The sequence below is a fragment of the Salmo trutta genome, chromosome 24 (assembly GCF_901001165.1).
Source record: "Salmo trutta chromosome 24, fSalTru1.1, whole genome shotgun sequence".
NCBI lineage: Eukaryota > Metazoa > Chordata > Actinopteri > Salmoniformes > Salmonidae > Salmo > Salmo trutta.
In genome coordinates this window covers 16,660,751-16,683,440 of record NC_042980.1, presented here as the reverse complement: position 1 = coordinate 16,683,440, position 22,690 = coordinate 16,660,751, and the positions used below count along the sequence as shown (strand labels likewise).

The window sequence follows — 22,690 nt, the reverse complement described above, 5'->3', positions numbered from 1 at the left end:
TTAGAAATACGACAATAAAATCGGACACTTTTTGGCTTAAAAGTGGCACATCTCGACTCAACTTAGATGTGTCTTTTTTCAAAGTATTTGTATCTGTTCATTCAATTAAACAATTAAGAATATTAAAGGATTTAATCACAGTTGATTCAAATTCTGTCAGTTTGTCTGAATGAACTTCTCAGTTTGCAGCAGAAACCACATTGTCTTCAGACAGACGTCATTCTAACGAGTCCACGTCATCACAGGAGGGTGCTGAGGGGAGGCCGGTTCATAATAATGGCTGGAATAGAGTGAATGGAATGATATCCTACATATGGAAACCATGTTTAATGTGTTCAATACCTTTCCATTCACTACATTCCAGCCATTACTATGAGCCTGTCCTCCCCAGTTAAGGTGCCACCAGTCGCCTGTGGTTGTCATGAACTATCAATACAGATTGCGTATAAGACAATGGCAGAACCACACACTGCAAAAAGTTACATCTAAGCAAGCCTAAATATCTTGTATTGAATGATAATTCACTTAGTTATATACACTGCCATTCAAAAATTTGGGGCCACTTAAAAATGTACTTGTTTTTGAAAGAAAAGCACATTTGTATGTTATGTTGTGAATTTGAACATGAATTATGTGCCTATTTAAAATAACTCTAATGTTTTTCGTATGATGTACCCAATGATTAATGAAAACTTGCTATGTCCTCATTGTGGTTTTATGGACGTGTTTACTGCGTCTTATTTATACACTTGTGGTGTTTGTGAAATGCATATTGTTATGTTTGGTAGCACTTATTTATTTTTCCTTTGCCTCCAACCCGTTTCCATGCGTGGAACGGATGTGGGTGGGGCTAGGTCTACATAGAGGTGTTGTTTTCAGAAAACTCACAAAAGCTGTGACGAAGGCCGTGAGGCTGAAGCGTAAGCTTATTAAATATCAGTGATACTATCAAGAGCAGTGTGCGGTTTCCTTTTTCCTTCATCCTGTTTCAACTGTTGCCATGCACCTGCAAAAAGATTGTTTAGATGTGCGAGTGCCTTTTGAATTTTCGAACCACCCCGTTTAAAATGAGTGATAATTTACTTAAATTTGTGTTTAGTTTGGATAGTTTTTTCTATCCCAGCTAAATTATTCAACTTCATTTGCAGATAATTTATCAAATAAACTATTGGTCCGGCTGCCTAAGTGTTTTTTTCGGTGCTGCCTATGTCCAAACAGTAAAAACAAACAACAATTTGGGATGGAAAAACATTTTCAGTTTAAACTTAAATTACTAAACCAGATATACTGTAAAGTATGTAGAAAAGATAATGGACCTATATATTTTCAGTTAAGATCATCTTTGAGAATGAACATGCACCAAAAGAAAAGCTGAAGAATCTAAAATTATGCATTCAGGAGCATTTTTGTCATGTCATGGGGCCCCCATTGATTTTATGTTTGGGTCACTTGGATAGCATAAGCTATTACAAAATGTGTAGAATTGCTGGAAATTAGCTGTAAAACAGATACAATTTCTTCACCGAGGCCAACAGGAGGAATACAATTTTCAGTCAGCGACTGCACTATTGGTCACACCCATGTCCACGCCAGCCATGTCCACGACACCCACCACATAAGCCCAATTTTTGCCAGAAAATACCTATTTAAGTTAAAATAGGCAAGAATATCTGACAATGTCTAGATTATTTACATATATAAATCTATATACAGTACCAGTGAAAAGTTTGAACACACCTACTCATTCAAGGGTTTTTCTTTATTTTTTTACAATTGCTTACATTGTAGAATAATAGTGAAGACATCAACTATGAAATAACTCATATGGAATCATGTAGTAACCAAAAAAGTGTTAAACAAATCAAAATATATTTTATATTTTATAATCTTCAAAGTAGCCACCCTTTCCTTTGCCTTGATGACAGCTTGGCATTCTCTCAACCAGCTTCATGAGGAATGCTTTTCCAGCAGTCTTGAAGGAGTTCCCACATATGCTGAGCACTTGTTGGCTGCTTTTCCTTCACTTTGCAGTAAATCTCAATTGGGTTGAGGTTGGGTGATTGTAGAGGCCAGGTCATCTGATGCAGTACTCCATCACTCTCCTTCTTGGTTAAATAGCCCTTACACAGCCTGAAGGTGTGTTTTGGGTCATTGTCCTGTCGAAAAACAAACGATAGTCCCACTAAGCGCAGAGCAGATGGGATGGTGTATCGCTGCAGAACGGAATGAGTAGGTGTGTCCACACTTTTGACTGGTACTGTATGTATGTACACTACTGTTCAAAAGTTTGGGGTCACGTAGAAATGTCCTTGTTTTTCAAAGAAAAGCACATTTTCTGTGGGTTCGATTACAAGTTCAAAATGTCCATAAACAAAGACCTTTCTTTTTAAACTCATCAGTATATTCTTGTTCTGAGAAATGAAGGCTATTCCATGTGAGAAATTGCCAAGAAACTGAAAATCTCGTACAACAGCTTCATTAAATAGTACTCGCAAAACATCGGTCTCAACTTCAACAGTGAAGAGGCGACTCTGGGATGCTGGATTTCCAGGCAGAGTTCCTCTGTCCAGTGTCTGTGTTCTTTTGCCCATCTTAATCTTTTATTATTATTGGCCAGTCTGAGATTTGACTTTTTCTTTGCAACTCTTCCTAGTAGGCCAGCATCCCAGGGTCGACTCCTCGCTGTTGACGTTGAGACTGGTGTTTTGTGGTTACTATTTAATGAAGCTGCCGGTTGAGGACTTGTGAGGCATCTCACACTACCGGTCAAAAGTTTTAGAACACCTGTTCATTCAAGGGTTTTTGTTTATTTTTACTATCTTCTACTTTGTAGAATAATAGTGAAGACATCACAACTATGAAATAACACATATGGAATCATGTAGTAACCATTTTCTTTTTTTAAACAAATTCGAAATATATTTTTGATTCTTCAAATTGCCACCCTTTGCCTTGATGACAGCTTTGCACACTCTTGGCAATTCTCTCAACCAGCTTCATGAGGTAGTAGTAAAATTGCTCGTCTTGCTCAGTTGTGCACCGGGGCCTCCCACTCCTCTTTCTATGCTGCTTAGAGACAGTTTGCGCTGTTCTGTGAAGGGAGTAATTACATTTACATTTTAGTCATTTAGCAGACGCTCTTATCCAGAGCGACTTACAGTAGTGAATACATACATTTTTTTTTCCTGTGCTGGCCCCCCGTGGGAATCGAAACCACAACCCTGGCGTTGCAAACACCATGCTCTACCAACTGAGCTACAGGGAAGGAGTAATACACAGCGTTGTACGAGATCTTCAGTTTCTTGGCCATTTATCGCATGGAATAGCCTTCATTTCTCAGAACAAGAATAGACTGACGAGTTTCAGAAAAAAGTTATTTGTTTCTATCCATTTTGAGCCTGTAATCGAACCCACAAATTCTGATGCTCCAGATACTCAACTATTCTAAAGAAGGCCAGTTTCATTGCTTCTTTAATCAGAACAACAGTTTTCAGCTGTGCTAACATAATTGCTAAAGGGTTTTCTAATTATCAATTAGCCTTTTAAAATGATAAACTTGGATTAGCTAACACAACGTGCCAGGAACGTTGTGTTGGAACACAGGCGTGATGGTTGCTGATAATGGGCCTCTGTACGCCTATGTACGCCTATGTAGATATTCCATTAAAAATCAGCCGTATGCAGCTACAGTAGTCATTTACAACATTAACAATGTCTACACTGTATTTCTGATCTATTTGAGGTTATTTTAATGGACAAAAAATGTGCTTTTCTTTCAAAAACAAGTACATTTTTAACTGGCCCCAAATTTTTGAATGGCAGTGTATATAACTAAGTGAATTATCATTCAATACAAGATATTTAGTCTTGCTTAGATGTAACTTTTTGCAGTGTGTGGTTCTGCCATTGTCTTATACGCAATCTGTATTGATAGTTCATGACAACCACAGGCAGCTGGTGGTACCTTAACTGGGGAGGACAGGCTCATTGTAATGGCTGGAATGTAGTGAATGGAAAGGTATTGAACACATTAAACATGGTTTCCATATGTAGGATATCATTCCATTCACTCTATTCCAGCCATTATTATGAGCCGGCCTCCCCTCAGCACCCTCCTGTGATGACGTGGACTTGTTAGAATGACATCTCTCTGAAGACAATGTGGTTTCTGCTGCAAACTGAGAAGTGCATTCAGACAAACTGATAGAATTTGAATCAACTGTGTCTAAATCCTTTAATATTCTTAATTGTTTAATTGAATGAACAGATACAAATACTTTGAAAAAAGACACATCTAAGTTGAGTCGAGATGTGCCACTTTTAAGCCAAAAAGTGTCCGATTTTATTGTCGTATTTCTAACATTACCCAATTCTTTACTTTCAAAAAACTTGAACAAAATGAAGAAAATTCAAAGTTTGTGGGATTTCTTTCCAGTAAAAACCTGCAGGTTAACTCCTCTGCATGTTCTGTTGCACTGGAAATATATACACCTTATACACAGAGCTGGACTGATAGATACCTGAGGGAGAGGTAGTACTGTAGTTTGGAGTTATGGGAGTAGACTGGAGATGAGAACAACATTATGCCCTAAAACTTAGAACATATATTTCCTAAGCTACTGTAACAGTTGTATTGACAGTTGTATTGATGTAACAGAGGTATCGAACACAGAAGCATCATGGGACAGTAAGTATTATTAAAATGGGGCCCTCTTAACTATTACTGTAACTAGGAGCAAATTGTCATGGGACCCTCATCTCTTTAGCTTTACAAATAGCTATACTTTAACTAACCCTAACTACTTTTTTCTGTAGTGAGAAGTAAAACATGAGCTCCTCGTCATTTTAACAGAGGGCAGATTATGTGAATCTTACTGAGTCAGTGTCCCTCACCACTTGCCATTCAAAACCTAATACTACTGAGGAAGTGTTGTCTAAGTTCACACACACAATGCAATGAAGCTGCACTCTGTCTGTCAGTTTTGCCTTCAGCAAGTGAAATGCATGCTCAATTGGATTCAGGTCAGGTGATTGGTTTGGCCATTACAGAACATTACACTTCTTTGCCTTAAAAAAGTATTGGGTTGTTTTCGCAGTATGCTTCGGGTCATTGTCCATCTGCACTGTGAAGTGCCGTCCAATGAGTTTTGAAGCCATTTGCTGAATCTGAGCAGATAATACAGACCTAAACAGTTCAGAATTCATCCTGCTGCTTTTGTCAGCAGTTAATACACCAATAAATACAAAGGAACCAGTTCCAGTGGCAGCCATATACCCCCACGCCATAACACTACCTCCACCATGCTTCACAGATGAGGTGGTATGCTTCGGATCATGAGCAGTTCCTTTCCTTCTCCATACTCTTCTCTTCCCATCATTTTGGTACAAGTTGATCTTTGTCTCATCTGTCCATAGGATGTTGTTCCAGAACTGTACAGGCTTTTTTTAGATGTTTTTTGGCCAACTCTAATCATCTCATCTTCCTGTTTTTGAGGCTTACCGATGGTTTACATCTTGTGGTAAACCCTCTGAATTTTCTCTGGTGAAGTCTTCTCTTGACAGAGATTCGCCTACCTCCTGGAGGGTGTTCTTGATCTGGCCAACTGTTGTGAAGGGTGTTTTCTTCACCATGGAAAGAATTCTTCTGTCATCCACCACAGTTGTTTTCCATGGTCTTCCAGGCCTTTTGGTGTTCCTGAGCTCACCAGTGTGTTCTTTCTTTTTAAGAATGTACCAAATAGTTGATTTGGCCACACCTAATGTTTTTGCTATCTCTCTGATGGGGTTGTTTAGATTTTTCAGCCTAATGATGGCTTGCTTCACTGGCAGTGACAGCTCTTTGGACTTCATATTGAGGGTTAACAGCAACAAATTCCAAATGCAAATGCCACACTTGAAATCAACTCTAGACCTTTTATCTGCTTACTTGTAAATGAACTAATGAGGGAATAACACACACCTGGCCATGGGACAGCTGAGCAGCCAATTGTCCAATTACTTTTGGTCCCTTAAAAAGGGGGGGACCACATATAAAAAGTGCTGTACACCGTTCACACGATTTGGATGTAAATACCCTCAAATCTGCACTTTCAGCTCATATTCATTATTTAATTTCAACTACAATATGCTGTGGTAGACAGCTACAATAATAATAACTTGGTCAATGTCCAAATATTTATGTACCTGCCTGTATATGTTACAAGAGGGGAACATGGTAGGAACTCCTCCCCAACCTCTTAGTAACACCTCCTCAACCTCAAATAAAAAACACAATTCTAAAGAACGCTGATAGGCTTGGTTCCAAGGGTCAAAGGGCATTTGTGGCTCATCTCCTCCCTGGTTGGCCGAGAGGACTGAAGCATGTGACAAGAGGAGAACTTTCTTTTAAAAATCCAAGTAGAATCAATACATTTTCTTTGCAGTCACAAATACCCAAAGATGCAGAATTATGGGCAATCACTCTCCTTTTATGTATATTTCACCAAACAACTTCATACACATCAAATCAAATATTATTTGTAATTATTTTTTTTAAATGAGCACTTTGTTAGGGAGGATTCATTTATCGGTATCATCACAATCCAAATCCATGTATTCAATATGTACAGTGCATTCGAGAAAAGTATTCAGACTCCTTCACTTTTCCACATTTATTACGTTACAGCTTTATGAGAAAATGTATTAAATACATTTTTCCCTTGTCAATATTCACACAATATCCCATAACACAGATCTGGGGAAGGGTACCAAAACATTTCTGCAGCATTGAAGGTCCCCAAGAACACAGTGGCCTCCATTATTCTTAAATGGAAGAAGTTTGGAACCACCAATACTCTTATTAGAGCTGGAAACTGAGCAATCAGGGGAGAAGGGTCTTGGTCAGTGAGGTGACCAAGAACCTGATGGTCACTCTGACATAGCTCCAGAGTTCCTCTGTGGAGATGGGAGAACCTTCCAGAAGGACAAGCATCTCTGCAGCACTGCACCAATTAGGCTTTTATGGTAGAGTGGCCAGACAGAAGCCACTCCTCATTAAACGGCACGACAGCCTGCTTGGAGTTTTCAATCTTGGTTTCATCAGACCAGAGAATCTTGTTTCTCATGGTCTGAGAGTCCTTTAGGTGCCTTTTGGCACTCTTTGGCCTGAATGCCAAGCATCATGTCTGGAGGAAAACAGGGACCGCTCATCACCTGGCCAAAACCATCCCTACGGTGACGCATGGTGGTGGCAGCATCATGCTGTCGGGATGTTTTTCAGCGGCAGGGACTGGGAGACTAGTCAGGATCGAAGCAAAGATGAACGTACAGAGAGATCCTTGCGGAAAACCTGCTCCAGAGCGCTCAGGACCTCAGATGGGGGCAAAGGTTCACCTTCCAACAGGACAACGACCCTAAGCACACAGCCAAAACAACGCAGGAGTGGCTTTGGGACAAGTCTCTGAATGTCCTTGAGTGGCCTAGCCAAAGCCCGGACTTGAACCCAATCGAATATCTCTGGAGTGACCTGTGCAGCAATGCTCCCCAACCAACCTGACAGAGCTTGAAAGGATCTGCAGAGAAGAATGGGAGAAACTCCCCAAAAACAGCTGTGCCAAGCTTGTGTCGTCATACTCAAGAAGACTTGAGACTGTAATCGCTACCAAAGGTGCTTCAACAAAGTACTGAGTAAAGGGTCTGAATGCTTATGTAAATGTGATATATATATAAATATATTGTATATATATGTGTAGATATATATATATTTGCAAAAATGTCTAAAAACCTCTTTTTGCTTTGTCATTATAGGGTTTTGTGTGTAGATTGATGACAGCCTTATACATTTTAGTATAAGGCTGTAACGTCACAAAATGTGGAAAAAGTGATGGGGTCTGAATACTTTTTGATTGCACATATTTGCTCATAGTTTTGTAGACTTTCCATTTGTGCACAGAAACACCATCCACAATAGAAATCAGGAAAAGTGACGACAATAGAGGAACAGAACATATATGAATATATAGACCTCAATCCACACAAAAGCAAAGCTCTGTGATGGAAGGTCACAATGTTGGAGATGATGACTTCTGAGTAACTCAAAGTAACTTAGAACTAACCCAACTTCATTCTCTGCATGTCTGTGATATTGTAAAAAAAATCATAACAATTAGACAGTCCCCATTGCCTCGATATTCCCTTTATTGTACATGGTGTGATACTGATAGGATGATTTAGAATGTAGTATTTACTGATTGTCAGAAACCATTAACACAATCCATTTATGCAAAGGTCTCCCTAAAACCATTTACAGAACTAGTATTCTGCCTCTTACACAGATTCTACAGTGTGCTGGGTCAACTGTTTCAATGGATAATCAGCGGAATCAGACTCCACTTTATTCTCTCTGGCCTCTTCCTCTTGTATCAGTAAACTCCCCAGCAGAACCCCTGCTGCAGCCCCTATAGTAGTCCCTGTGGCTGCACTTAGTGGTGCCCTCACAGAGCCAGCCATGGCCCCAACCACTGCCCCCAGTACTGCTGCCCCAACCTTCAACCATGGTGCTTCTCTCTGTTCATCTCCAACTCTCTGCTCTCGTCCTGCTGTGTCCTTCTGCTTCTCCTCTTCCTTCTGTGACAACATCTGTGTCTTTCCCAAATGTCTATGTTGAGTATACAGACATTACCACATTTTATTCAGTTTATTAAAAAATACAAGGTTTGAACTCCTTATGGTTAATTAGATCTGATAAGGAGAGATATATTGATGTAGAATAATGTATCTCACACTCACTGAGAAAGATGTTTACCATGTCCACATAACCACTAGCAGGTGCTGTAGATCCCTCTGTGTAGTTGTATTCGATCCTCCTTAATCTTCACATGGTTGATCATGTCTTCTCACTTTATTCTGCTGCTTAAACTCTGCTACATCTCTCTCTAGCATTGATATCTCCACTTCTTTCATTTCATACCTTTGTTTGTTCTCTTGTAACTCCTTCTGTATCTCAACAATCATGGCATTCAACTCCTCTTAACTTTCTCTTTTCCATCTTGTCTCTCTGTTCTTTACATTCTCTTTCATGCTTCCTCTCCATCTCATCCAATGCTCTGTCTTTCTGAACACACATTTGTTTGAGAGCTTCTTTCTCTCCTTTGTACTTCATATGTCTGTCTTATATCCCCTTTTCTCGCATTGTGTTTCTCTGCTTTATCTCTTTCAACATTCCATATTTCTCCTCATGTCTCTTATATATTTCCTCTCTCTTCAATCATCATTTTAAGCGTGTCATTCTCCCTCTCTTCCTCCTCTAGTCTTCTCCCAATCTCCTCAGAGCTTTTTGTTAACTTCTTGTTGCTCTCTCTGAGCTCCCAGTACATTTTGAGCCAGTGTTCACCATCGTTTCCCACCACTGTCTCCTCAATTTTCTTCAGAAAGTCTTTGACCTGAAGGCCTCCAGCCGGTCTTGTGTTATCAAAGACATGAACCTGTCGCCACATTTATTGACAAGCCACTGACAGGCAGGCCATCTCTCGATGTGATGTCCAATGGCTGTATCTCCAAGCTTTTCTCCCCTTGGTGAATAACACTATAGCTTGACTCCAGACTGACCGACTAATCAGATTCAGTTGTTCTTCTGCTCTTGACCCGTCTGTCTCTGTGAATGTTTTGTCACTCTGTACAACCACAAGGACAGCTCGGTGTAGTCCTATTTCTCTGGAGTGTCAACAGTGCATTATCGCCCATGCCACCTGGGTGTATCCACCACTGTGACTTGCCTCATGGTGATGTCACACTGTGTTATGTCATGTGTCCAGCCTCAAAGTTTTGGGGGAACTTATTTGGTTACAAAAATATATATCCTTTTCCCTGAGCAGAGATCTGAGTGTGTCCCTATGTCTCTGAATGTTCTTCAATCTGAGGTTCACCCTCTCCTCCTCTGAGTCTCCTGAGTGACATCATCACCCTAGTGTTTAAAGCATGGTACCTATGCCCACACTTCCCCACCATCTCCTGGAGAAACCCATGTCTCGCTATGTGTTCCTCTAGTGACATTCCCCTGAGTTTCTCACATTGGGTAAACACTACCATCATGTGTCTCCAGAGTATTTGGTTGAGAAGCTTGAGGGGGCTCTCTACTGTCCATACCCTGCCTTTGCGTGAGTTCAAAGGGATGACCATGAGGACCTGGTTATGCTGGGTTTTATTACAGTCATTTAGCAGACGCTCTTATCCAGAGCAACTTACAGTAGTGAATGCATACATTTCCTAATTTTTTTTTCTTTTTTTTTTTCTTCCCCCGTACTGGTCCCCCGTGGGAATCGAACCCACAACCCTGACATTGCAAACACCATGCTCTTCCAACTGAGCCACACAGGACCTGCTTTTATGTTACGGTGGACAAGGAAAGGGTCCTGCACGGAGTACTGGATGCATCTGTCTGATGTGTTGACCACAGTGACCTGCCGGCAGTCCATTAAACCTTTTCTCCTTATACACATCTCCACGTCCCTCCTGTCCAGGATGGTGTTTCCTGTTTGTCTCTTCTCCAGCCAATCCCTACCCAGGAGGATGATTCTTACCTTAGGGAGATTATACTGGTCCCCTATTAGAGAGAAGAGTGCATGTTATATGAAAAATAACACACTTTAATTTTGGCATTACAGTATGACCAAATGTCAGTACTGCAATAAAACTGACTGGCCTAGTTAAATAATGGTTAAATAAAAAAAATACATAAGTGTGAAGCATCCAGTTGGGGTTTCCACTCACTACCAAATATGGTGATGAGAGGAAGCACAGTGGCCGGCAGTGGAGGAAGATGGAGCGAGATGGATTTTGACCTACATTATGTAAATTGTCTCAAGGATGAAACATTTGATCTCAATACAAATTTTCTGTTCCCAAAACTAGAATCTGATACGAACAGAGTGGATTAAGTTTTGTAGATTTTACCCTTTGCCAAAGTCTTAAAAACTTGCATTGTTTAGAAGGACTGCAAGGGAGAATATTTGCACACTTCACAGAATAGGCTTTCCCTAATGGAAATATACAAATACCTGCTAGAAAGCACTACCCATACTCCGGCCTACAAGAAAAGTTTACACTGCTCAGTTTCTTCATATTTAGCAGATTCCAGTTCCAGATATACACCTACTGTGTAAATTCTACTCAGATGCTCCTTTAGACTGAGGGAGGATTGCTGCGTAGGTAAGGCTTGCAATTCATTTGATTAGATTACAGTTCAGTTTAAGTGTGTTTTTTTCTGTGCAACGCTGAGTATGCTTCAACAGGCAATATGTGGAAATGTATGCATCTATGTTGAAATTGTGCTGTTTATGTGACGTTTAGGTTCCAATGGTTGAAATATTGTCATCAGAATATGGTTCATGGTTGTCTAATCAGCAAGCATCTACAGTACACCAGCTGTGCAGTACAACATTTGAAAAACTATTGTAAAATATGCTATTTGTCAGATGACGTTTTCTGCCAATGTGGTAAGTTTTCACAACGCTTTGTACAAAACTCAAAAGAGATCATCAGAAAGGCAGTTGTTTCAAAACTCTAACCACATTTTCTATTGACTAAGTATAAAATAAGCTCGGCAAAATAATACAGACACTTTTTCATCAAACTTAATCAGTGTTTCATCTAGAATATGTTTCACATTGCAATACATGTTCAAATAAAATAATTGTTTTTACAATACAATGCTCACATCATTTTTAATATGATTATCTTCTAATTTGTTAAAATATATTTTACTATTAATTAATCCGACTTCTCAAAATTGATAATCACTTCACTGTTTGGTAAATTTATAGATTTTAAACTGGTTTGTCAACTGCATATTTTGAGTACTACATAATTAAATGTAAGGTATAAACGTATAAAGCATATATATATTCTATTATGATGATAATTATTATGATTAAAAAATGATATTGATTGTATGTAACAAATACATCCCCTAAACAGTAAAACATGTTTCCAAAACAAAGTTACTGGGATCTTTATGAAGGGAAGGTTTCACACTGCTTTACTGAAATGTCATTGCCAGTACAGTACTATATTATCGTAAAATATGCCATTTACATAGCAGGCACTTTTATGCAAAGTGACGAAAGTGAATCCACACATTTTCGTATGTGACCACAGTGAGAATCTAACCCACAACTCTGGTGTTGCTAGTGCCATGTTCTCAATAACTGAGCCACACAGGACCATGAAAGAGTATTGTTGAATGCTGGGAATGTGGGTCCAGGTGCTGAATTTTTTGCTACTTTAGTGCACGTATGGGTGAATTTGTTCCAGTGCTTTTGCTCCCCTGGGGTGGGGGGGACTACTATGTACAGACGGTGCTTTGGTTTATGGCCGGTACGGCCAATGTGGATCAAATCAAATAAAATAAAATTTATTAGTCACATGCGCCGAATACAACAGGTGTAAACCTTACAGTGAAATGCGCTCAGGTTGGAGCTGACAGACTCCACTTTAGCCTGGTGGTCATTGTATCGTTTAGGTTCTGGGGTGCTGAAGTGCCGAGCCAGAGCAGCAGGGAATGTGTCACTGTCCCAATACTTTTGGAGCTCACTGTATATCACACCTCAACTGTCCACAATGCTAGTTAATGTATGGTGAGCGTTCTGGCACAAAATTATTGCTGTGCATCATCACCCAAATTGGTAACACACATTGGTGGTTGATGAGGTGAGTTTCCCTCTTACTATATAAATCCATTATTAATATTAAAATATATAAGTGCAACACAATATTGTTAAATACAATACAGGATTGGAATACAGGTAGAAGGTGTATGATTGCCATCCCCATGAGCCACCCTCCTTCAGGCCATGGATGAAGCATGTAATGACATGAATCCAGACCTACAGCATGTCAGGCTTGGATTCACCATGACAAAAGGTTTTTCCTCAGGTTCATGAACAATAAGGATAGTTACTGTGTCGATGAGAACCTTTGGCCAAATGCTAAAGACAGGTTTGATGCAAACTAGTGTCTGCTGAACTTTATGTTTGTTTCATTTTCATTTCATTTGTTTCATGTGATTACAGTGCACCTATTTTGTAATTAGGGATTAACATAGGTAACCGGGATCCCGGGTCTGTCATGGGAACACTTCATTTTTCCTCCAAAAATGTAATGACAAGACTCAGGAAGACGCAACATATTCCCCGATGTCAGCAATAATGCAATTCCACAAAATACACAACATACGCAGCATCAGATTAGCAAAAAATAAAAGCACATTATCCAAACAGGTTGTCACATTGAAGCCTTTAACCTAGGGTGTTTACACACAAAGTCACCATTAATTGAAAACACAAGCATAATTGACACTCCTGGACTGCACACGCGACCCATATGCAGTTAATAAACCCTACTGGAAACCCCCACTGTATAGCCTATAAAATAACATGTGCCTCTTTGAGCTGTTATTGTCTCTCTTCAGACAGTCACAAATGTGATAGGTCTATGCACAATTCGTTACATAGGCACCTCTGTCACAGACATAAAGTCTGTTAACAATTCAGAGAGGCATGAGGTAACATTCTATCTTCTCCTGTCCTAGAGCCAAGGCTATTTTCCTATCCAGTCCCAATACCACTGACACCCAAAATCTCCTTTCTCATATTAACATTCCTAACTTCCTAACTCTGTAATCCATATAGCCTACTGTAGGTTGCATTATCAAAGCACGTATCTCGCCAAGCATGTCAAAATACAGCCATAACATTTTCCCGCTTCTCTGCGCTGTCTTATACTTGTTGCCCATATGAGAGCTTTGGTAGAGAATATGTGATCATCAAACAATATGACAGTAGATAGGCTATGGATATTTTTTAGACAGAGTTGGCCTCCGTTAAAATACCTTGATATTTAAACTATTTCCACTCTTTGCCCTCGGTTAGTCGTACATGTCAGAGCAAAAACTAAGCCATGAGGTTGAAGGAATTGTCTGTAGAGTTCTGAGACAGGAATGTGTTGAGGCACAGATCTGGGGAAGGGCACCAAAACATTTCTGCAGCATTGAAGGTCCCCTAGAACACATTGACCTCCATAATTCTTAAGTGGAAGAAGTATGGAACCACCAAGACTCTTCCTAGAGCTGGCCGCCTGGCCAAACTGAGCAATCGGGGGAGAAGGGCCTTGGTCAGGGAGGTGACCAAGAACCCGATGGTCACTCTGACAGAGCTCCAGAGTTCCTCTGTGGAGATGGGAGAACCTTCTAGAAGGACAACCCATCTCTGCAGCACTCCACCTATCAGGCCTTTGGGTAGCCAGACAGACGCCACTCTTCAGTAAAAGGCACAGGACAGCTCGCTTGGAGTTTGACAAAAGGCACCTAAAGACTCTCAGACCATAAGAAACAAGATTCTCTGGTCTGATGAAACCAAGATTGAACTCGTTGGCCTGAATGCCAAGCGTCACGTCTGGAAGAAACCTGGCACCATCCCTACGGTAAAGTATGGTGGTGACAGCATCATGTTGTGGTGATGTTTTTCAGTGGCAGGGACTGGGAGACTAGTCAGGATCAAGTGAAAGATGAACAGAGCAAAGGACAGAGAGATCCTTGATGAAAACCTGCTCCAGAGCACTCAGGACCTCAGACTGGCGCAAAAGGTTCACCTTCCAACAGAACAACAACTGTAAGCACACAGCCAACACAACACAGGAGTGGCTTCGGGACAAGTCTCTGAATGTCCTTGAATGGCCCAGCCAGAGCCAGGACTTGAACCCGATCAAACATCTCTTGAGAGACCTGAAAATAGCTGTGCAGCGACGCACCCCATCCAATCTGACAGAGCTTGAGAGGGTCTGCAGAGAAGAATGGTGTGCCACGCTTGTACTGTCATACCCAAATATTTAAGTTTTTGCAAACATTTGCAAACATTTCTAAAAAACGGTATTTGTTTTTCCTCATTTTGTGGTATTGTGTGAAAAAACAATTGAATCCATTTTATAATAAGGCTGTAACGTATCAGAATGTGGAAAAAGTCAAGGGGTCTGAATCATGCACTCTATTCTGTCATTCTTTGAAGGAGGTTATCTAGCAAGCTAAGCAACTTTGCTCATTGGACTTTTGTTTGACTACTGTTACAAAGTGTTTATGATTCAGCAAAGCTATACTCGGGATGTGTTCTGTGCTTCCTGGGCGCACTCTGTGTTGAGATAGCCTACTGCTGAAATGCGCTGAATGCTGCAACAAGTATAAGATGTTCATTCATGTTTTCAAACGCCAAATTTGAAGTTGTTCCAAACGTCAAATTTCGAAGTGTTTAAGGTTAAGTTTAGTCATTAACTCCAAAAAATTAAGGTTAGGTATTAGCTCAGAATGGTTAAGGTTAAGGTTTTGGATAGGCTTAAAACGAAATATGCAACCTTTTACACCAGAAGCAGATGCTTTCGCCCATCCACAACGCCCTAGCAAAACCAAAACCTACTTGAAGGTAACAGCGCTCACTGTTGTCCCTAGTGGCCGGATTCTACATCTCCCGACGTCCTCAGACATGGATGGACGTCTAATACTGACATGTATCACGGGTGACCCGGCTGGAATTAATTGAGGAACATGATAACACTCTGAATTTATGAACGGTCTGTTTCAAAATTCACAACAATGTCATTGGCGATCAAAGATATACTCATTACTAAATATCAGTTTAATTTGCTCTGAAATCATTACAAGTCAACAAGGAGGCTCAGCGCTCAGCGCTCTCTTATTTGGGGAGAACCATATCTTGGTTTTAAATGGTCACTGGATAAATATGAATTACCTGGATTAAAACGTGGTAGATTTTGGGGAAAAGATTCATTCTTAGCTGTAATTATATCTGAACAATACATTTCCATTTTGCATCAATAATTGTGAAATATGTATTCAATGAACACACCTGATCGCACATGGGATAGAAATGACAATAAGATTTTCAGTACATTTTGATGGGTAGTGCAAGTGTATGCCTAATGTGAAAACAGTGTAAGAATATAGTACTTTCTGCAATAAAACTGTTACCAGTTTGGAGTTTTGTACTAAGAGTTTAGAAAATTCACCACATGCTTGTGAAAATAGCAGCAAAGCGATTTGAACAAAAATTGTAGCAAACACAGGTTATTTTCCATAGAGGTCATGTTGCATGTCATGGTTTCTTCATTCAAGCTTAATATGTTAAATGGCCATTTCAATAATCCACATTGTCAACATTTCAGTTTTCATCATTTCTGCAGTATCAATAACAGGATATCCTAAAAAGATCTTGAAAGAGAAATATGACTCTTGTTCTTACTTATCAGTGGATGCAAGTTCCTGTTTTTCAGAAAATGTGCTCCTTCACTTTCAGGGTAAGCTCTTTCAGTAATTATTCACTCTGAACCTAAAAATGTTTTCTGCATATGTATTTTATTCCCTCTTGAAAATAGGTATGTCATTTATTGTAAAAACAAGTAAAACATGGTCCTGATGTTTTATTATAGGGTCTTTTGTGGAATGATAGTTCCTCTCTGACTTTACAATAAGGTAACATTATTTTTTTTGTTCCCCTTGTCTTGTAGTTGGTGGATGGTGGTCTCATGTTTCTGCTCCTCAGTTTGACTAGGATTTCTGCCCAGAGAGAAATGTCCTTAAACCCCACTACAATAGGTCATTACACAGGTATAGCATCTTCTTCATATTTCACACATTTCTACATCCTATTATTACAAGGCATAGTGAATATATTGTACCTTGAAGAATAGACCTCTTTTCCTTCACATGCAACTTAATCGGGTAATGTATGTTCATATTTTGGCAGAGTCCCCATGTAACCAATCTGTCAAGTTTGAAACTACTGTGACAGAGGGGGAGGGCCTTAGTTTGCCAGCCTACTATGACCTGAGTGAGTTGGTTTGGGCCAGCGTGACTGAGTTCACCTGGTACAGAAACAGAACCCAAGAGCTCCCGTCCTCTGAGGAAGAGCGTGTGCATCATCATGGACCGGTGCTCTTCTTCCTCCCCCTTTTAATCAACGACTCTGATCAGTACTACACCTACTGGTAATACAACAACTGTGTGTTTGCGTGTGTTTAGGGGTTAAATTGGTAATTGAGAGCAGGGGAGCCCTGTTTGGGAGGGTTAGGGTTAGGGTTGAGTCTAGGGTTAGTGTTGAACCTGGATGTGTACATAGGGTTAGGGTAGGCATGCACATTTACAAAGAAAAAACCTAAGGGTCGCTTGTCTTGTGCAAACGTTGAATAAAATTCTACTTCAACTTACTCTGCCGATTGAAATTTTAGACAAAATATCCACAGAAAACTATTATTACCGAATTCAAAACGCAGAACTCTGTGTGTGGCAATAAAGATGTGTTTTCTCCTGACCTAAGGCCAAGCACAAGATGGAAGGAAATGCACGATGATGCATGCATACTGATGGAAATTTTGCAGGTGTTTACATGGTTTTGAGCACGTGACAGGTGACAGAAATTTCAACAGCAGTACTGGCACTCTATAAAGTCGGGGTAGATAATACTGTCCTGTGGATATTTTGTCTCAAAATTCGACCCACTGAAGGACCAACCACACAGACAGCTGGTAGGGTCATATGTAATACAAATGTATTCAACATTCTGGCTTGTAAGGAAACTTTCTACGTTTTTAAACTGCTTCGGTTCAGACTAGACTCTTGGAAAAAAACATTTGCTATCTACAGCCTGAATGGGTTCTTCGGCTGGCCCCCAGTTAGAACCCTGTTGGTTCCCTTTTGGATAACTAGTCCACTGTATATGCTTATGTTCCAGGAGAAAGGGAGCAGACACCTGCCTAATTTTTGTGACAGAGGTGATTGTGGTCAAAGCCCAACCGTTCGATCACTCAGTCCTATTTAGCAGTATCTCAGAGTCAGCAGACAACATCGCTATCCCATGTCCTGACCCAGTGGAAAAACTGTGCCAGGATGGAAAAGAAAACTTAGCCTGGTATAAGGTACTGAACATGACCAGAATTCTAACACAAACCTCAATCCTGCAAAACTATTTACCAGTGGTTCTCAACTCCTGTCCTAAAGCTCCTAAGGGTTGCACCTGCTCTTGATGAGTGGAATCAGGTGTGTTACTGTTATTTCAGCAAAGAAGTTTGTCAAATTGTTTGTCTTTCATTTCAGAATTTCAGTCCCATTCCAAACGAATCTGAGAGAAATCTGTGGGTGTACGGCGCCTCCAAAGCAGACGAGGGCATCTATACGTGTGTGTGCACGTGGGAGCACAATGGGACAGTTTTCAACACGTCTGCATCCAGGAGACTAAAGATCAAAGGCAAGTAGGTTGTGGCTTGATGACAGCTCTGTCAATCCTCTCAGCATTTTATTTATTTGATTTGAGCTTTGCTGAAACCTCATCCAAGATGGCAGCAGGGTCAGCAAACATGGAAACTCTAGGCTACATTACAGCAGGTTATTAGGCTACTGTCATAGGGGTGGTTGATTGGAGACCAAGGCGCAGCGTGAATAGTGCTCATTATTAAACTTTTAATGAAAACACTGCAACACTGCAACAATAAAACGACCAACAACAGTCCCGTCAGAGCCCAGAGCCCAACCTAAAAATGACCTCATACTAGGGTCAGGATGTGATAGTACCCCCCCCCCCCCCAACCCCAAACACAAAGGGAGGGCAGGGAGGGTGACAACAGTCTATGGCGGCTCATGTGCTCCACCCAGAACCTATCTCTTCTCCCTATCCTCCAGCAACGGAGATGGCTCTGGCTCAGGGCGTAACTTCCATTCCGCCTGCAGATCCCTCCGCTTCTGTAACATAGGCCTGTGGATCATTATTGGAGGAATCGGACTGTAGATCCTTACTGGAATCACTGTGCTGTAGACCACTGCTGGAGGTTCCGACCGCCAAGCCGCCGCTGGAGGATCTAGGCTGCAGGCCGCCACTGAAGACTCTGGGCTGCAGACCGCCGCTGAGGGTTCTGGGCTGCAGACCACCGTTGAGAGCTCTGGGCTGCAGACCTCCGCTGAAGGCTCTGGGCTGCAGACCTCCGCTGAAGGCCCCAGGCTGCAGGCACCGGACGTACTGGGCCATGGAGGCTTACTGGAGGTCTGGCGCTTAGTGCTAGCACAACCCGTCCTGGCTCGATGCTGGCTCTAGCCCGGCAAGGGCGGAGCGCTGGCACAGGACAAACTGGGCTGTGCTGGGGAATGAGGGTTACCGTGCGTGGAGCAGGCATAGGATATACTGGGCCATGGAGGCTCACTGGAGGTCTGGCGCTTACCGCTAGCACAATCCGTCCTGGCTCGATGCTAACTCTAGCCCGGCAAGGGCGGAGCGCTGGCACAGGACAAACTGGGCTGTGCTGGGGAATGCGGGGTACCGTGCGTGGAGCAGGCATAGGATATCCTGGGCCGAAGAGCCGCATTGGAGGCCACATACGTTGAGCCGGCGCACTTTTCCCTGGCTGCCCTGTTAGATCAGGGCTTCCCCCTGACCTCGCCAAACTCCCCGTATACCCCTCCCAAACAAATGTTGTGGGCTGCCTCTTCGCCTCCCCTATTGGAGGATACAGCACCTCATAATACTGTCGCTCCCTCTTGGCTTCTTCCAATTCCTCATTCGGGTGACGATACTCCCCAGCCTGGCTCCAGGGTCCCTTCCCATCCAGGATTTCTTCCCACGTCCACGACTCCAGGTACCTTCTCTCACGCTGCTTGGTCCTTTCACGGTGGGTGGTTCTGTCATAGGGGTCGTTGAATGGAGACCAAGGCGCAGCGGGATAGTGCTCATTCTTTGTATTTAATGAAATCACTTTAACAACAAAACAACCAAAACGACCAACAACAGTCCCGTCAGGTACACTAGACTAAACGGAAACAACCACCCACAAAACCCCATGAAAAACAGGCTGCCTAAGTATGGCTTCCAATCAGAGACAACGATAGACAGCTGCCTCTGATTGGAAACCATACCTGGCCACAACATAGGAAATGACAACATAGAATGAAACTCTAGACAACCCACATAGAAAACAGAAAACCCAAAACACATAGACAAAACACCCCCCTGTCACGCCCTGACCAATCTACTAGGGAAAAATGACTTCATACCAGGGTCAGGACGTGACAGCTACACTAGGTAAAATAGGCTCCATTTTATATCAAACAAACAGAATCAAAAGCAACAGCAAAAGCAACCCTCATATCACATGTGGTCTTTGTGGCAGCAACAATCATCAATAACATCAGTGACAACGTTTTGAATGTATACAAAAGTATCTTTCTGACTAAACTGTGTGTTTGTCTCCTTCAGCTCCCTCTGCCTCGCATCCTCCTCAGATCAACCTGCCTAGAAACGGAAGCACAGAGACCACTGACCTGTGTAGGGATCAAACCGGGCTCAAATACTTTCAAATACTTGTGTTGTGCTTGATTTTTATTTGCCCGGTATATCTCTCTGTCTTCAGAGTATCTTTTGTTCTTCATAGACACCACTAAGAAGTTGAGGTGTGAAGCGTTTTGTGGGCAGAACATTGAAGACAACTGTCACGTGTGGTGGGAGATTAATGGAGTGAAAGTGCCCTCGCAGCAGCAAGGCTACTCAGTGAACACCACCAGGTAGGTACACACATGCACGCACACACACGGATTCATGCATACACGCAAACACACACACACACACACTTGTTTTTGAGAACAAGGTAACAGAATTGACACATTTCCTTGAAAACAAGACCCCAGATTCACCATTTAGAAATCACTGTGTGAATGTTTTATATGTATGTGTTACTGTAGCGAGGTGGAGGTATCTTCAATGCGGAGTATCTTCACGGCTATCCTGACCATAAACACAGTGACTACTACAGACCTCCAGTCTAAGTTCACGTGTGTTGCAATGAACGACCAGAAATGGACTTCTGCAGTGGTTACTCTCAAGCTAAGAGGTTAGTGCACACACTCTTAAACAAACATCACACAGACACACAAAATCACACATACAAACTGTGTAACTTTCTTGGTGTCGTGTTCTCCCTGTCTTTCCCCCCACAGGGTTTATGTTTATGGGTCTATGTGTGGTGCTACTGCTCTTCTTCTTGCTAGCTGCTGTGGCCATCAAAGTGTTTTACATCGATCTGGTGCTCCTCTTCCGTGGAGTTTTCAAATGCTATGGTCGATCTGAGGGTAAGAACATCTAGCCACCCACTGAAGTTTAATGATGCTATTTCATTTAAGATATTTCATTGTACAGAAATGCTTATTCAGCCTACATGATCTATATAGTATTGGATACCATATAAACATATTACTACATTTAGTTCTTAGTCACCACACTGAAGCATGTCCCACTGATTGTGCAGTGCAGTTGTCTGCAGTAGGCAGTAGGCCTAGTAGGCCCTTCTCAACAGGTCCTGGCTGGGGTCAATCCCACTGCAAAAGTAGAAGTAATGGCCCATTTATTAGAAAATAACTCAGTTTCAGTTCAAATATAATTTAATCAAATCTCTATAATCTATTCCTTTCCTGCTGAGGTTTGACAGAAACCTCCTCTTTGTCTGTGTTTTCAGATGGGAAGGTCTATGATGCTTACGTTGTCTACCAGATGGATGGCGTAGACAAAGACATGGATGAGAAAGTGTATAACTTTGTGTGCAGCGTTCTGCCCACTGTCCTGGAGCAGAAGTGTGGCTTTAGACTCTTCATCCACGGCAGAGACGACTTACCTGGAGAAGGTTGGTTCTTTCAGACTGTGTCCTACCCTCTAAGAAGCAAATGTAACAGTAATAAACAGTACTAAAGTCAAAAGTTAACTTCTCCCGCTCCTCTCTGTTCTGTTGTCCCCAGACCGCATGGAGTTGGTGGAGGCCTGCATGCGGCTGAGCAGGAGGCTGATTGTCATCCTGACCCCCAGCTCAAGCACATGGTCAGGCTCAGGAGGACAAGGCTCATGTGGCCAATGGGGCTACTCGTCTTCGTTGACCACAGCGGAGGACTATGACTGTCAGGTGGGGCTCTACCAGGCTCTGGTCCACAGTGAGATGAGCATCATCCTCATCCAGCTGGGGGACATGGGGGAGGGTGGCTACACACACCTGCCCCCCGGCCTGCAGCACCTGGTCCGCAAGAGTGCCCCCTTAATGTGGCAGGAGGGAAGGCGTGGGTCGACGCTGCCCAACTCAAGCTTCTGGAAGAGGGTGCGTTACATGATGCCTTGGCCGCGCCACTCGACTAGTTTTGACAACCAGTTAATATGACTGTTCTATGTAAATAATCAGGTCTGAGGACTTGAAGTGCGGTTGGAAGCCTGGGATTCTGTTATAGAAGAGAACACCCCCAGGTTCGCTGAAAATCCTTATTCCATTCATAGAAATATCATTAATTATTCCAGTGCTGTGCAGAGATATACACAGGTTAGCTGAGAACGTCACAAAAACGATGTGTACAACGTGGCAGAAGGCCGTGTGATGTTGTGATTCTGGATGGCTAGCAACAATGAAAAGAAACTGCCATGTGGGGAATAGTAGGTGGCTAATTTCAGGTAGTTTTATCTTGTTCTTGAAACCATGTCTTGTTTTTAGGTATTTTGACTGATGTCATGTCTATGCTAATATGGCAAAAATGTGCTTGCTTACTAACCAACAACTGTAACAATGTATTTGAGAGATAACAAGTGTTCATTGTGCAACTTTATGTTTTCAATAAACATTGGAGACTAAACATTGTTGACAG

At 41.8% G+C, this 22,690-nt stretch overlaps 1 protein-coding gene across 1 annotated transcript; it reads left to right on the top strand.

Annotated features, from left to right (window-relative positions):
* Positions 1-11,101: 11,101 nt before the first annotated feature.
* LOC115160823 (interleukin-1 receptor-like 1) lies at positions 11,102-22,690 on the top strand. The gene is made up of 12 exons (XM_029711283.1): positions 11,102-11,184; positions 16,288-16,335; positions 16,546-16,645; positions 16,785-17,025; positions 17,769-17,952; positions 18,131-18,281; positions 20,277-20,345; positions 20,452-20,581; positions 20,759-20,907; positions 21,014-21,145; positions 21,529-21,693; positions 21,806-22,690. Exons 2-12 carry the CDS (start codon positions 16,291-16,293, stop codon positions 22,213-22,215), a joined length of 1,776 nt encoding a protein of 591 aa, XP_029567143.1. The 5' UTR covers positions 11,102-11,184; positions 16,288-16,290; the 3' UTR covers positions 22,216-22,690.

Bases quoted from the DNA above. Each gene is read 5' to 3' on its own strand.
- LOC115160823 (XM_029711283.1), top strand. From the start codon at position 16,291: ATGCAAGTTCCTGTTTTTCAGAAAATGTGCTCCTTCACTTTCAGG. The intron at 16,646-16,784 runs GTATAGCATCTT...ATATTTTGGCAG, and splicing joins TACAATAGGTCATTACACAG to AGTCCCCATGTAACCAATCT. The intron at 21,146-21,528 runs GTAAGAACATCT...CTGTGTTTTCAG, and splicing joins ATGCTATGGTCGATCTGAGG to ATGGGAAGGTCTATGATGCT.